The 15,127-nt window shown below is 39.4% G+C and overlaps 1 protein-coding gene across 1 annotated transcript in view; it reads right to left on the bottom strand.

The window, feature by feature from the left end:
- Positions 1–15,127, bottom strand: part of PDE11A (phosphodiesterase 11A) — a gene marked incomplete at its 3' end in the record, with an annotated part of 412,203 nt that overhangs the window by 218,620 nt on the left and 178,456 nt on the right. Inside the window, exon 5 of the mRNA XM_082658917.1 lies at positions 9,382–9,446. Within this exon, the coding sequence (XP_082515043.1) occupies positions 9,382–9,446 (65 nt within the window). The remainder of the gene's footprint in view (positions 1–9,381; positions 9,447–15,127) is intronic.

The raw sequence follows: 15,127 nt of genomic DNA, 5'->3' as shown, positions 1-15,127 counted from the left end.
AAGATATTTAGCAGGCTTCCCTGGTGGTGCAGTGGTTGAGAGTCCACCTGCCGATGCAGGGGACATGGGTTCGTGCCCCGGTCTGGGAAGATTCCACATGCCGCGGAGCGGCTAGGCCCGTGAGCCATGGCTGCTGAGCCTGCTCGTCCAGAGCCTGTGCTCCGCAATGGGACAGGCCACAAGAGTGAGAGGCCCGCGTACAAAAAGATATATAGCAACATTCTCCAAGGTAGGAACAGAATTTCTAATTCCCCAGAGCCTCATCAAGGGGGTATGCTTTTGAGTGGTAATGTCCAAGCAAGGGTGAGTCACATCACACTTTCTGGAAGCATGAGCCCAAAATCATACTCATAACCTGGATAAGAGCTGGAGATTACCTCGCCTGGGCCAGGTACATCTCGGAGTTATAAAATGTACAATATGACTGCAAGGTACAATCACAGTAAACATGATAAACAAAATCTCACTCATCATACTTAGTCTCTCCAGGCTAACACAGTCTATCCCAAATCTATTCCTGAAAATATCATTGCTGCTGGCCCAAGACAAAGAACATCTCTAGAAAGCTTGTTTACAGACTCTTGACCCAACGCTAGAGCTCATCCTGTAGTTTTGTCTCATTACAGTCACATCTCATGGAAGTCAGTCCCTGCCTCCACACACACCTAAAAAGGCCTGATGTGGGTCATGGAGGCTGGAAGCCTAAAGGAAAGAGTTACAGAGAAGTGAGGAATGTTGGAAAGAGTAATTTCTTTGCAAAACTAGATTCCACACAGAATTGAAAAGGAAAAGAAAAAAATCAGTAAGGCATTGAAACATGAGTTTCAGCATTCTGACCCCAAAAATGCAACAAAGAAACCTAATGTTGAGAAGAATCATGGGGCTGTTCCATCTTAAAAATGAAAGAAACCCTAAAGGTCTCCAAGATGCTTCTCAAAGTTGAGATATATGTACCCTCAGGGATAGATGTAGATGAGCTAAGGAATAGAAAATCCACAAGAAAAACGACGTGTGGAAGGGTCATATTATTTCATTGAATCTACAGTACCACAGATTGTAAGATGCACTGTTATTTTTGAACCACTGAAAGAAGAGAAAAAATGCTGCAATGAGTCAATGTGTTCTTTCCACTTAAAATATTTTAATCTTATTTTAGAGATCTTTTGGATTAGATATAAATTTTATCATATACCATTCTTGAAGGAAAATTTTAACTATACAAGTTGATTATATATAAAAGGAAAAATTATGGGCAAAATAAATTGACTAAGACATTCTAAAATTTCTTCAAATTCAGTGTCACTCTTCTGAATCACTTTTCAATATACAGTCTTTGATGTTCACAGATATGAGCCTTTGAGTCATCAGGATGCAGCCTTTTTTAGAAGAGTGCTCTGCTATCATCTCCAGGACTCTCTTCCAAGCTGCCAACCCCTCCTGCAAGTCTTGATGCTGTCATTCTACTGAACTTAGTAAGAGGTGTCATTGGCGGGTTTTTACACAACAACCAGACTCACATTCTTTCCTCAAGTATTCCTTAGTTCGTTTGTTGACAGAAATTTTAAGGGGCTACTGTTGTCCAGTCACACCACCAGCAATTCTTTTACTGTGCAGATACATGTCTGAAAACTGTATCAAGACCTAACATAACTTGGAAGGTTACGTAGGGTTCCTGGTCATCTGTTCCACATGGCTGTACATCGCTCATTCATCAGCTCAGCTGTCATCCATCTGTGGGAGTGTGTGTGTGTGTGTGTGTGTGTGTGTGTGTGTGTGTGCGCGTGCGTGCACACTTTTAGAGGTTGCCCACATTCCTTGGCTCATGTCTCCATTCCTGCACCTTCAAAGCCAGCAATGACAGGTTGAGTCTTTCTCAAACTGCATCACACTGACTTCTACTGCTTTTCTTTTTCTCTTTTATTATTTTTATACAGCAGGTTCTTATTAGTTATTTATTGTATACATATCAGTCCATATATGTCAATCCCAATCTCCCAATTCATCCCACCCCCACCACCCCACCCCCACTTTCCCCCCTTGGTGTCCATACATTTGTTCTCTACATCCATGTCTCCACCCCTGCCCTGCAAACGGTTCATCTGTACCATTTTTCTAGATTCCACGTATATGCATTAATATATGATATTTGTTTTTCTGTTTCTGACTTACTTCACTCTGAATGCCAGTCTCTAGGTACATCCATGTCTCAGCAAATGACCCAGTTTCGTTCTTTTTTATGGCTGAGTAATATTCCATTGTATATATGTACCACATCTTCTTTATCCATTTGTCTGTTGATGGGCATTTAGGTTGCTTCCATGACCTGGAGATTGTAAACAGTGCTGCAGTAAACATTGGGGTGCATGTGTCTTTTTGAATTATGGTTCTCTCTGGGTATATGCCCAGTAGTGGGATTGCTGGGTCATATGGTAGTTCTATTTTTAGTTTTTTATGGTACCTCCATACTGTTCTCCATAGTAGTTGTATCAATTTACGTTCCCACCAACAGTGAAAGAGGGTTCCCTTTTCTCCACACCCTCTCCAGCACTTGTTGCTTGTAGATTTTCTGATGATGCCCATTGTAACTGGTGTGAGGTGATATCTCATTGTACTTCTGACTTGCATTTCTCTAATAATTAGTGATGTTGAGCAGTTTTTCATGTGCCTCTTGGCCATCTGTATGTCTTCTTTGGAGAAATGTCTATTTAGGTCTTCTGCCCATTTTTGGATTGGGTTGTTTGTTTTTTTAATATTGAGTTGCATGAGCTGTTTATATATTTTGGAGATTAATCCCTTGTCCGTTGATTTGTTTGCAAATATTTTCTCCCATTCTGAGGGTTGCCTTTTCATCTTGTTTATGGTTTCCTTTGCTGTGCAAAAGCTTTTAAGTTTCACTAGGTCCCATTTGTTTATTTTTGCTTTTATTTCCATTACTCTAGGAGGTGGGTCAAAAAAGATCTTGCTGTGGTTTATGTCAAAGAGTGTTCTTCCTATGTTTTCCTCTAAGAGTTTTATAGTGCCTGGTCTTACATTTAGGTCGTGAATCCATTTTCAATTTATTTTTGTGTATGGTGTTGGGGAGCATTTTAATTTCATTCTTTTACATGTGGCTGTCCAGTTTTCCCAGCACCACTTATTGAAGATTGTCTTTCCTCCACTGTATATCCTTGTCCCCTTTGTCATAGATTAGTTGACCATAGGTGCATGGGTTTATCTCTGGGCTTTCTATCCTGTGCTATTGATCTATATTTCTGTTTTTGTGCCAGTACCATACTGTCTTGATTACTGTAGCTTTGTAGTATAGTCTGAAGTAAGGGAGTCTGATTCCTCCAGCTCCGTTTTTTTCCCTCAAGATTGCTTTGGCTATTCGGGGTGTTTTGTGTCTCCACACAAATTTTAAGATTTTTTTGTTCTAGTTCTGTAAAAAAAATGCCATTGGTAATTTGATAGGGATTGCATTGAATATGTAGAATGCTTTGGGTAGTATAGTCATTTTCACAATATGGCTTCTTCCAATCCAAGAACATGGTATATCTCTCCATCTGTCTGTGTCATCTTTGATTTCTTTCATCAGTGTCTTAACAGGTCTTTTGTCTCCTTAGGTAGTTTTATTGCTTGGTATTTTATGCTTTTTGTTGCAGTGGTGAATGGGATTGTTTCCTTGGATTTCTTTTTCTGATATTTCATTGTTAGTATATAGGAATGCAAGAGATTTCTGTGCACTAATTTTGTATCCTGCAACTTTACCAAATTCACTGATTAGCTCTAGTAGTTTTCTCATGGCATCTTTAGGATTATCTATGTATAGTATCATGTCATCTGCAAACAGTGACAGTTTTACTTCTTCATTTCCAATTTGTATTCCTTTTATTTCTTTTTCTTCCCTGATTGCCATGGCTAGTGACCTCTGCTTCTGTCACCACATCTCCATTTATAAGGACCCTTCTGATTACATTGGACCCATCCAGATAATCCAGGATGATCTCCCCATCTCAAGATTCTTAATCAGATCTGCAAAGTCCCTTTTGTCATGGTTCCACAGATTAGGACCTGTATATCTTTGAGGGGGCATTACTCTGCTTACCATATACCCTCATCTTATGAAACAGAACATTTTAGCTCTCCACCCTCCAGGCTGACCTGCATGCTGAAAGACTCATTAAACAGAGATTCTTACCCTTTATTTACCTCCTCTGGGATTTCTAGCTTTATTTTTCTCCTCCCCTTCTAGTCATACCAAATGAAAAATATAGTAAGAAGATGGCTTTTTAAAAAAGATTGTTTCCCTCTGAAATAAGTTTTCTCCCCTCAACTCCCTTACTCCCAAAATGCTGAAATGATTACAGTGCTTGTGTTTTAAACAATATATATTTCCATTATATTCCATTAAATGATTATGTGAAAATTCCCTTTTAGTCAGTTGTTACCTTCTAGAAATTACAGACATTTGGCTTTTTAAAAAATTTCTTCTTCTTCTTTTTTTTTTTTTAGCCTTAAGTAGCAGTGCTGAGAAAGTGCAATTTCCAAAGCACCCACATTTATACCTAGGAGATACATCAATAGAATGTGGCCAAATATATTTTAAACTAAATAAAAATTTCTAACTCTTAAGATGTCCATAAATGTTCTTTTTCATTTCTAAGTACATATGATCATTCAGACACCCTATTCCCATTGAGAACAGAAAGAGGTTTATTAAAGCTTGAATAAGAGATTCAAGAAAGTTTATTCTGGCCGCTTCACTATATATTATTAAATTAGGCTTCACATGAAAGGTCCTAGAGTGAGATCTGAGGGGTAGTCGAATGAATCAGACAAGATCTTAATTTTTTTTTTAAGTCAGTATGGACAACCCAAGAGGACTGTAAATAATAAATGCATCAACAGTATTATATTCTGCAAAAGAGAGACACATGTCTATTTCTAAACTGTTCTGATTCTGGAAAAAACTGGAATATCATGTTCCATTCTAAGCTGGGGCACGTCCAGGGGAGAATAAAAAGGGTGGTGAAGAGTCTGGGGACCATGAAATATGAAAATAGTCTAAAAATAGCAGTTGCTGACTTGGAAAAGTTAAGGATAGTGGATCCGTGCAGTCTACCATAACTGAACCACTGCCATGTGGGTAAGGAAGTAAATTTAATCCTTGGTGGCTTTAGCTTGTCATCCTCTGGTCCTTCTCCCACACCACTGCCCAGAGGATTTTTCAAGACAAATCTTAATATTTCACTATCTGTTGCTACTCCCCCGTGAGCAAGCAGGCATGTAGCCAGTCTCCAGGCCAATTAAGAGGGTCTGAGCATCTGAGGACCAGATAGGACCCAAACCCCTATGAGATGGCATTCAGGGGAGCTGGAGGCCCTCAGAAGGAGTTAAGGGCCCTCACCATCAATTATGATGACCCTTGTGACAACAGATCACAGCCCTAATTAAAGATTCTGAAACATGCCATGTTTTCTCTCCCACCTCTATGCTTCTGTTTACGATGTTTCCTCACCCTGGAAGGTAGTCGTGTCACTGACTTCCCATCATTCTACAGTAGTACCTAAATGAATTTTTACCATGTCTGAAAGCTTTCTCTGAGGATCATCTTCCAGTTTTCCCCAGATGAGTTGGGTGCCCCTTCCTCTATATTAAAATACCACCTTGCACAAACCTTTTACAGAAAGTATTGAATTGCTTTGCTATCACTGATGTACTTGACAGCAGGACATATGAGCCTAATCTGGGACACATCTGTATATGAGGGGGCCTTTATGTGTTATATAAGCTGATGTGCATGGAGGGGAAGGGACTGGGAGGAGGAGGTCTTGAGCATCTGAGTCTGGTGGCTAAGATGGAAAAAAGGTGGGGAAATCAAAAGAACAACTTAGTGGCTAGCTCTCAATCTGGGGACTGGTTCCTAAGCCTGGCCCCATGGACTAAGTCCAAGTCCTATGGAGAAAGAAAAGCTTTAGGAACTAAAAGACTTGTAAAAAAAAAATGAGGTACATGCAGGACTGATTAGGGGTCAGGCAACAAACTATAGCACACTGTAGGGAAAGTGAAACTTCTTACTTTCTGCACTGACTACCAAGCCCTGCTTGGATTTGGAAAGGCCATCAGTGCATCTGAGACAGTGCCCAGGGAGCTGTGGCACAGCGGTGGTGAGGAGTCCAGTTATGCTCATGGGAATTCTGCAGTGGGCCAGGAAGCCCATGTCCAGCAGATGCTGTTCTGCCATGTTTAGAGGAAGAGGACTTAGGAATACTTGGAAGAAATGATGGGTGAGCAATAAAAAAAATTTTTTTAATCTTGGGGATTCCCAGAGCTACTTCAAGAGTGACTTTTGCAAATGGCTTGTGTTCTTACACTACGAGGGAGAAATGACCAAGCAGCCAAGTATAGATGATCACTGTTACCGTGACTCTACTTATAGCCATGGTCTGGAGGCCTGGTGAAATCCAGGTATGGTTATATTATATTCTTAACCCACTCCTACCCCTGTTCATTGGCCTTGAGATCCTTGAGGGCAGAGACTGCTGATTAAAAAAAAAAATCTCTGTAGCCCCATTACCTATCAGAGAGTAGGTACTCATCATATGGCTGTTGAATGAAGTAATAAAATTAATGAAAGGATAACTATCTCCAAAGGACAAATTTAGGACAAAGAGGTGGAAGTTACAGAAATGTGATTCAACCTAAAATGCCTTTCTAACAATTAGAACTCCCTATCAGTAGAAAAAGCCCACCGTGACAGTGTGAGAATCTTATCACTAGAAGAGTCATCAAGGCTGTCCCAGAGGAGGTAAACACCGCATGAAGAAAGACAGATCAAATCATTTCCAACTCTCAAATTGCTTGGTATTAATTACATGGAGACCAAGAGGAGACTGGCCATGACAAAAGAGTTAGCCGCATAAGACAGGAGGCAGAAATGATGAGTCAGCAACAAAATTGGTTTTTAAAAAAGTCTTCAAGGACTGTCTATAAAAAGCAGCAAGCTTTAAATCAAAGTTCATCAGAATTAAACTAATGCCCTGAAACATTGTTGCATGAAACCCTAGACATTACCTTCAAGAGCTATCCTATTAAAACTCTGAATGATGTCCAGAGGACTAAGGTATCCAATGGACATTAGCTATAGAGAAGATGTTAAGTGATGAAGGTTAAAGGAAAAATTTACAACGTGTTGAGAGCAGGCTGTCATTTGTAGACTCATAGCCTGTTTCAATGTCTCTTCCATGGCCACTGGCAAAATAAATGCTAGAGCCACTTGTCTTTATTCCTTTAACCTGCAATAAATGACCAAAGGATCCCACATCTACATGAGGAAAATTACTAGACAATGCAGGAAAGATCTTCTGAAATAAATGGACATTCTACATAAAGGCCACAAATAGAATGATGGAGAGTACTATCTCATAATGTCAAAGTTCAAAGGCACTTTTCAAATGTCTCTTTAAAGAAAATCTGACCTTTCTTTCTTTCTTTCTTTCTTTCTTTTTTATTATCAGAAGTTTGCCAAGAGCAGTATGGGCCCTGGGTCATTTCGTTTTGACATGGAAGTTCTCTCAGCATTAAAAATAATGAAATATTTAACTCTGCAGTGACCATGAGGACACATTCAGTAGTTAAAAAAAAAAAAAGAACAATATTAAAACATTAGGATTTCAAAGGAAGGCTTTTCCCCCTCATATATGAGAGAGAGAACCTATATGAGGCCATAACTAGCTAAAGGACTAAGTACAGACAGATATTTTTAAATGTATTTCATGTTATTTTACATGAAAATTTTAGGAAAATGGCTGAATACACCACTAGTAACTCTATGTCTAAATCTTTTTTGGGTATAGATTAGCTGACATTAAACATAGATGTGAACATACATTTTCACGAAAACAAAAACCTCTTACAAAAGACCTCTTGCTTCCCATTTTAAGGTATAATTTACAAACAGTAAAATTTATGTTTTTTAAGCGCATAGTTCTGCAAGTTTTGACAAATGCAGTTGTATAACTGCCACCACAAGCAAGACGGAGAACGGTTCCTTCACCACTCAAAATTCCCCTGTACCCCCTCACAGTAAACTCTTCTCTCTATCTCCACACCTGGCAACTACTGATCTGCTTTCTGTTGCTATAATTTTGCCTTTTCAAGAATGCTCTATAACTGGAATTAGAAATGGACTCTTTTAAATATCATACACTTGATAAAAAGTGAAGCAACTAAAGTGCCCATTTTAATGTGCTGATTTCTATTTTCTGAACTTAAAGGCAATAATAAGTACATAAAATCAAATTACCCTCAACTACTACATCTTGAAACAGGTATTACCCAAGGAGCCTTTTGAATATACAGATCTTTAGGACTTCACTTTCAACATATTGAATCAAAAGCACTCATGTGGGTCCTGAGAATTTAGTTTTTATTCAGTTCTCCTAGCTTGATTCTGATTGATCCAGCCAGATTGGGAAACAATCCAGCAGACATTCACTATATGAGATTAATTACCAGACTGTAAATTATGTGTGCAATGGGATCAAAATTCAGAGATTGGGAGGGTTTTATGCAGGTGATCTTGTCCTGAGATGTGGCTACCATTTACTGGCTGCAGGGCCTTGAACAAGTCACTTAAACTCACTGAACCTTGGCTTTCTCCTCTGTCACGCATGGGTAATGATGCCTACTTCATCAGGTTATCTGGGGGGATTCAATGCATATAAAGCATTTAGAATAGTACCTGGCACACTCAGCAGGTACTCAGATAAATGGAAGCTGCTTATCTAGCTGGTATTACCATCATTGATATTGTCATCATTATCATCATCATGCTTTACTTGTCCTTCTCCATATTTCTGCATTTTGGTCAATTTCACTATTTTTTTAGCCCTTCTTCTAGAGGTGACCAAAGTAAAGAGAATCTATTTTTGTAGTAGCCAAACTATTATTCAGGGTAGTGCAAACTAAAAGAAATTCACTGATTGTCCCCAACCCTAATTTTCACCCTGCTACAGCTTCAAAGATACCAATAGGGACAAAAAGTGAATTACCAGAAACTCTTAGTCTTTTCCCCAAGGGGTATTGGTCAAACACAAGCAAACAAAAGGGAAGAAGACAAACGAGGGACCAGAATAAAGCAAAAAAAAAAAAAAAAGGTTATCTATGCAGTTATGGAATATCTAAAAATCGACTTTATTCATTAGCAGTTTTAGATGTATATACATGTATTTTTATGTATAGTTTTAATTTAAGCCCTGAAATATAGAAGAGTGATGATATTTGGCTGCACTTGCTGATCTAAAGAAAGAAAAACTCTTATCCTCAGAAATTATGCAATGCTGCCAACACCACGGATCGAAGATGAGGATCAGAGACAAAACTGAAAGTCATAAGCCCTACCTGTTCTCAGCATCGGCACTGCACTTTGGGGACAGCAATTCAAAGGATTTGGTAAACTTCACCACCTGCCACACAGAAAGACAACAAATCCAAGTCAGTTAAAGCTTTCTCACAGTTTAAAATATTCCAGTAAACATTTTTCATCTTTATAATGACTATTACAATAATTGGAGATTAAAGAGAGATTTTAAGTGGAGAAATCCCGAGGGATACGAGAAAATTTTATCCTACATTTTGTACTTTATTTCTTACACGGCACATATTGCCCAAGTTTTAATACATTTCTAAATATGTATATATTTTTACAATAAGGTGTAAGAATCCTGTGGTGGTCAGGCAAAGGGACATCTCATTTGAAAACTTTTTTACTGCCCTTTTAACAACCCAGTCACCATCCATGGAGAACCTGGTAGAGACAAAACATCTTTCAAAAGGTTGCCCTCCATCAACCCCAGGTTCCTGAAATTACCTTCCCTGGCTTATCACTGTCCTCAGGTGAATGTTTTTCTGTCACCTGCAAAGGGTAACGAAGAGGAAGACACTTAAGATCATCCCTAGTGTGGACACTTCCTACCTTACCTGTCCAGTGAAACTGGCACAATCAGTTCAAAATCCTGATCAAGACCTATTATGCTGAAAGGTAATTTATAGGCACAGAAAATGCAAAGACAGTTTTTCTTATCATTAGCTACTGTTGAGTTCTTACTATAAACCAGGCCCTACATCAGAAGCTTCTTTGACTATTTAATTTCCCTATTACAACTCTTTGAAGTGGGAATTTTTATCTTCAGTGTATAGATGAGGAAACCAACCCATAACTTTTAAGAAACTTACACTGTTTCGCACAACTAAATGGGGCCTCTGGGATTAAAGCAAGTCTGCATGACTCTAGAGTGTCAGTTTTTTCAACAACGCTAAAAATATTGAGTGGGAAAGGCACCGTTTCTGCTCCTCTTTTGACAAGATATAACACATGATAGAAAAAGGAAGCCCTATACTGAAAGGAGTCATCTGAATGTCACTGGATGCTTCCAAGGTTGACATTTAGATTTGCCTTAGCCAGATGCAGTCATGCTTCAAAGGCCGTTTAAATTAACCACTTATAAGGAATTGATGGGCACTTGAGAAAATGACTTGGGAACTGGGAATAGATTAAATATTAAAACAGCTCTATCAGTGAGGTAATGAACCCATACTAAAAAAAATGCAACATTAAGAAAAAGATAAAAGCCCATCACAAAGAAAACTGTGTGTGACTAGCAGGGCAGTGACAATAGCTCAACTAAAAGGAAATACCCTTGAAAACTATAGGACATATTTCATTTCATATTCTAATGTGAAATAAGCCTCTACAAAATCACTCATTGTGGCAAACTTTATTTTCCAGAGATGGCCACAGCAATATCTCCTATCCCACATTCCTCTCTACAATATGACCCTGCCACCTTCCTACCAAGTTGTAGGGTCTATGTTTCCTCCCCTTGAATCTAGGTGGGCTCTAGAGCACTACAACAAATAGAATATATAGAAGAGAGGCTATGTGCCTTCTGAAGTTGTCATAAAAGGCAATGCAGCTTCTGCCTCATCTGACTGGAATACTTGTGCCTGGAGCCCTGAGCCACCACGTCATAAGTCCAACTACCCTGAGGACACTATGCTGAAAGGTAGCCAACCATACAGAGGAGTCACGTGTAGATGCTCTGGTCAGCAGCTCCAGTCTTTAAGCCCTCCCAGCCCAGGTGCCAGACATAAAAGCAAACAGACCTTCAGATGATTCTAGTTCCCAGCCATTAAGTCAACCCTGATCTCCAACAGTGGTTCCAGATATCCTGGAAAGAGGTAAACCATCCTGGCTATTCCCTCTTCAAATTCCTGATCCACAAGATCAGTTTAAAACAACATGGTTGGTTTAAGCCTCTCAATGTTGGGCTTATTTGTTACACAGCAAAATTAACTAGAACACTTATCTTAACTGAGGGCTTAAACAGAAACCAATCACTTAGAACACGGAAATCTTGATCTAGCTGCAATATTCTTGGGGTCTCACAAGGCCAACAAGCCACAAACAGACTATTTGCTATCATCAAACAATAAATTCCTCAAACCATACCCTAAATAACTCTTAAAGTTAAAACAATAACAGGATAATAAAAAGAAGCATTTCATTTATGCTTGCAGAATAGGAAACTGTTACAGATTTTAAAAGAGAAAGTCATATCTCTACTTTGATCTCTCATCATCTGTGATTTCTTTCCATTATTTTGTTAGATGACAGTAAATTCTTCTACTTTTTAATCATGTTTTAGGCTGTTGCTATGAACTGAATGTTTGTGTCCCCCCCAAAATTCATATGTTGAAACCCTAATCCTCAATGTGATGGTATTTGGAGATGGGGCCTTTGAGAGGTTATTAGGTTGTGAGGGTGCAGCCTCATAAGGGGATTAGTACTTTTAAAAGAGACAGAGAGAGCTTGCTTCTTCTTCTCTTCTCTGCTACGTGAGGATACAACGAGAACATGGCCATCTACAAACCAGGAAGGGTGGCCACACCAAACACTGGATCTGCCAGTGTCTTGATCTTGGATTTCCCTTTCCCAGCCTCCAGAACTGGGAGAAATACGTGTTTGTTATTTAAGCCACCCAGTCTATGATAATTTGCAATAGCAGCTCAAACTGACTAAGACAACCATATCCTACCATTTTACTGCAAATCTGTATGAGGCATTTTGCATACATTATGACCAATCCTTTATGTACGTATCGATGCTTACAACGTCCTAGCAAGGTAGGTATTATTATCCCCATTTTCCTGAAAGAAAATGAAAGCTTAGAGGGGTTAAGTGGTTTCCTGGAAACCATATAACCAATATGTTAACAGAATTGGGATTTGAACCATGTCGGTCTGATTCCACAGCTTCTAATTTCCCCACTACTCACTGCTTTCATAAACATGAGCAAGTAGCATTGACAGAGAAAATTATTTGGACATGACTCCTTCAGAGCCAGAATACTTAGATAAATTCTGCCTTTATTTATTAATTCTATGAATATTTATTGAGTACCTGCTATATACCTGAATCTGAATAAACATAGACTAAAAGTAACTTGAAGTAAAACACTTGGCTTGATATATAGTAAATCAAGTTACCAATCAACTAATAATTGTTTTTGCATTTGGAAATCAAGAAGGATATATCTTTTAATTTCCAGACTTGATAGATGAAATTAAACTCTCCAATATTACTAAGAATACTTTATTTGGCTTAATTTTCACTGCTGATTAGAATACTTTACAACTCTGAAAGGACATATGTTAATTTCTGAAAAACTGATATCCATTGGGTGGTAAAAGGGGGAGTAAGCCCCCTTGGCGGGGCTTTTGAGTATCACTCTAACACGGCCGCAGAGATTACACTCAGAAACGCATGAGAGATTACACTCAGAAACGCATGTGAAATTAAAGGGTTTATTATATTCACAGGCCCTAGAGAGGGGGGGGGACAGTATGCCCAAAGGACCACAGAAAGTCATCCAAAGCTCAAAGTTTGGTTACTGCAGGCAGGCAGACAGCAGAGCAAGGACCCACGGGTAAGTGCCTTTATAGAGGGTCATAGGTAGGGTAACTTGTGGCACTCAGGAAGCATTCCCCTTGGGTAATTTGAATGTGACTGGGTCTACATGGAAAGGAGACAAGGGGTAAAATGAGGAAGTCATCATGAGGCTTGTGGCTTGCGTACATTATGTTGACGATGGGTACCCAGAAGTGGGCAATAACTAAGTAGAAGTTCAAAACAAGCAGGGCAAGTGCTGTCACTCAGGAAGCCACTGGGGCAACAAAGATCAGTTTGACATTACAAAAATGATTTTTGTCCTATAGCAATGCAAATGAATTTTATCCAAGCAGAAATGCGAATGGCTTCTGTGCAGTAGAAAAGATAAGCCCATAATTACAATTTTATTGTCCTGGATGATGGTAAGCATTTTTTTTTTTTTTTTTTTTTTTTTTTTTTTTGCGGTACACAGGCCTCTCACTGTTGTGGCCTCTCCCGTTGCGGAGCACAGGCTCCGGACGCGCAGGCTCAGCGGCCATGGCTCACGGGCCCAGCCGCTCCGCAGCATGTGGGATCTTCCCGGACCGGGGCACGAACCCGTGTCCCCTGCATCGGCAGGCGGACTTTCAACCACTGCGCCACCAGGGAAGCCCGGTAAGCATTTTTAAACTCTAACCTAGCAATCTTGTGCCTGCATTCTCTGGTGTCTGTTTCAGAACGGACTACTACCTTGCTGGCTTCTCTCATTAATGTGTTAACTACATCTCTGATACTTGCTTGTTTTAGATTTGTGCAAGGGTTAGGTTTTTAACTTTTTGAAAACTGTTGTTTGACACAACAAATATGTACTGAGTGTCTGTATGTGTCAAGTAGTGCAATAGGCACTGGGGCTACACAGTAAAAGAAAAAAAAAAAACCCTGCATGCATGGAGCTTACTTTATGGTAGGGAGCTTAATTTGTCCTGGCTCATCAAAATTAGTGCTCCCTGGAATAAAAAGTGAACTTCTGCTCTCCATACCTTAAGAAATAAACCTGGAAAATGTCTAGAGATTAAAAAAGAATAAAGATCTTCTAAGAATTAAAAAAAAAACCCTCTGAGTGATAGAAGAAATGGAACAGAAAATCCTGAAATCTTAAAGCTATATAACTTACAGCTCTAGAATCACAAAGAGAATGGATAAGATCAACAAGTACCTCAGTGAAATGTCAGAATGTTTGAACCCTTGAAATGTAAGAGAGGACTTGTTAAAACTAACAAAAGGAAGAAATTCTTTTTTCTAAAATGTTTTAACTTTTTATTCTAACATAAATCACATGCTGAAAAGAAAAACAGGGTCAAATATTTTGTTTTATTTTATTTTTTGGTTTTAGTTTCTAAATTCCTTTTTAATGAGTAAAGGGAAAGTCAAGGATTATGCATCTTTCAACTTTAGCACTCCATATGGAAAGTACTAGTTGTGTTCCCCAGTAAACCAGCCCATGGTGTCCTGATCAAAGTCAGATACTAGATTCATGAACCACAATGTTGACCGTGTGTGTAGGAAGAAGTAAGCTCACCCAAAGAAAGGTCTGGCCTTTGCCTTTGTCTCCTGGGAGGTAACCTCTAAGCCCTTGGAATGTCCAGCCTGGGTAAAAATGTCTTTGTTTACCTGGGTGCCTTGGGCCAGCCAGATAGTAACAATGTAACTTAAAGTGGTGGCTTTGAGCCACACCAACAATGTGATTTAGGGTGGAGCCTTTGGGTCACATGGTATCAGTTGACCTCTGGAGGGCAGGGAAACTGAGGGCAGCTATGAGGGTGGCCAAATAGGTTTTAGTGATCAAGCCCCAACAAAGACCCTGGATGCCAAGGCCCAGGTGACCTTCCCTGGCTGGCAATACTTCATGCATATTGAATACTTCATGCACACACAGTGATGTGTGCATCACTGCTGGGAGAAGTTAATGCTTTCCATGACTCCATGGAGAGAGGACAATTGGAAGCACCACTTTCGGAACCTTCCTGGACTGATCTCTCCCTTGGCTTACTTTAATTTGTATCTCTTCCCGTAATAAACCATGACCGTGTATATAACCGCTTTCAGTGAATTCTGTGAACCCTTCTAGCAAAATATTGAGTTTGAGAGTGGTCTTGGGAACTCTTGAACTTGTACTTGGTATCAGAAGTGAGGACAGTATTATAGACTATGTTTCCT

Source organism: Grampus griseus, assembly GCF_964374135.1.
Source record: "Grampus griseus genome assembly, chromosome: 7".
NCBI lineage: Eukaryota > Metazoa > Chordata > Mammalia > Artiodactyla > Delphinidae > Grampus > Grampus griseus.
Note: the sequence above shows the minus strand (reverse complement) of the source record. Positions and strands in the feature narration are given on the sequence as shown.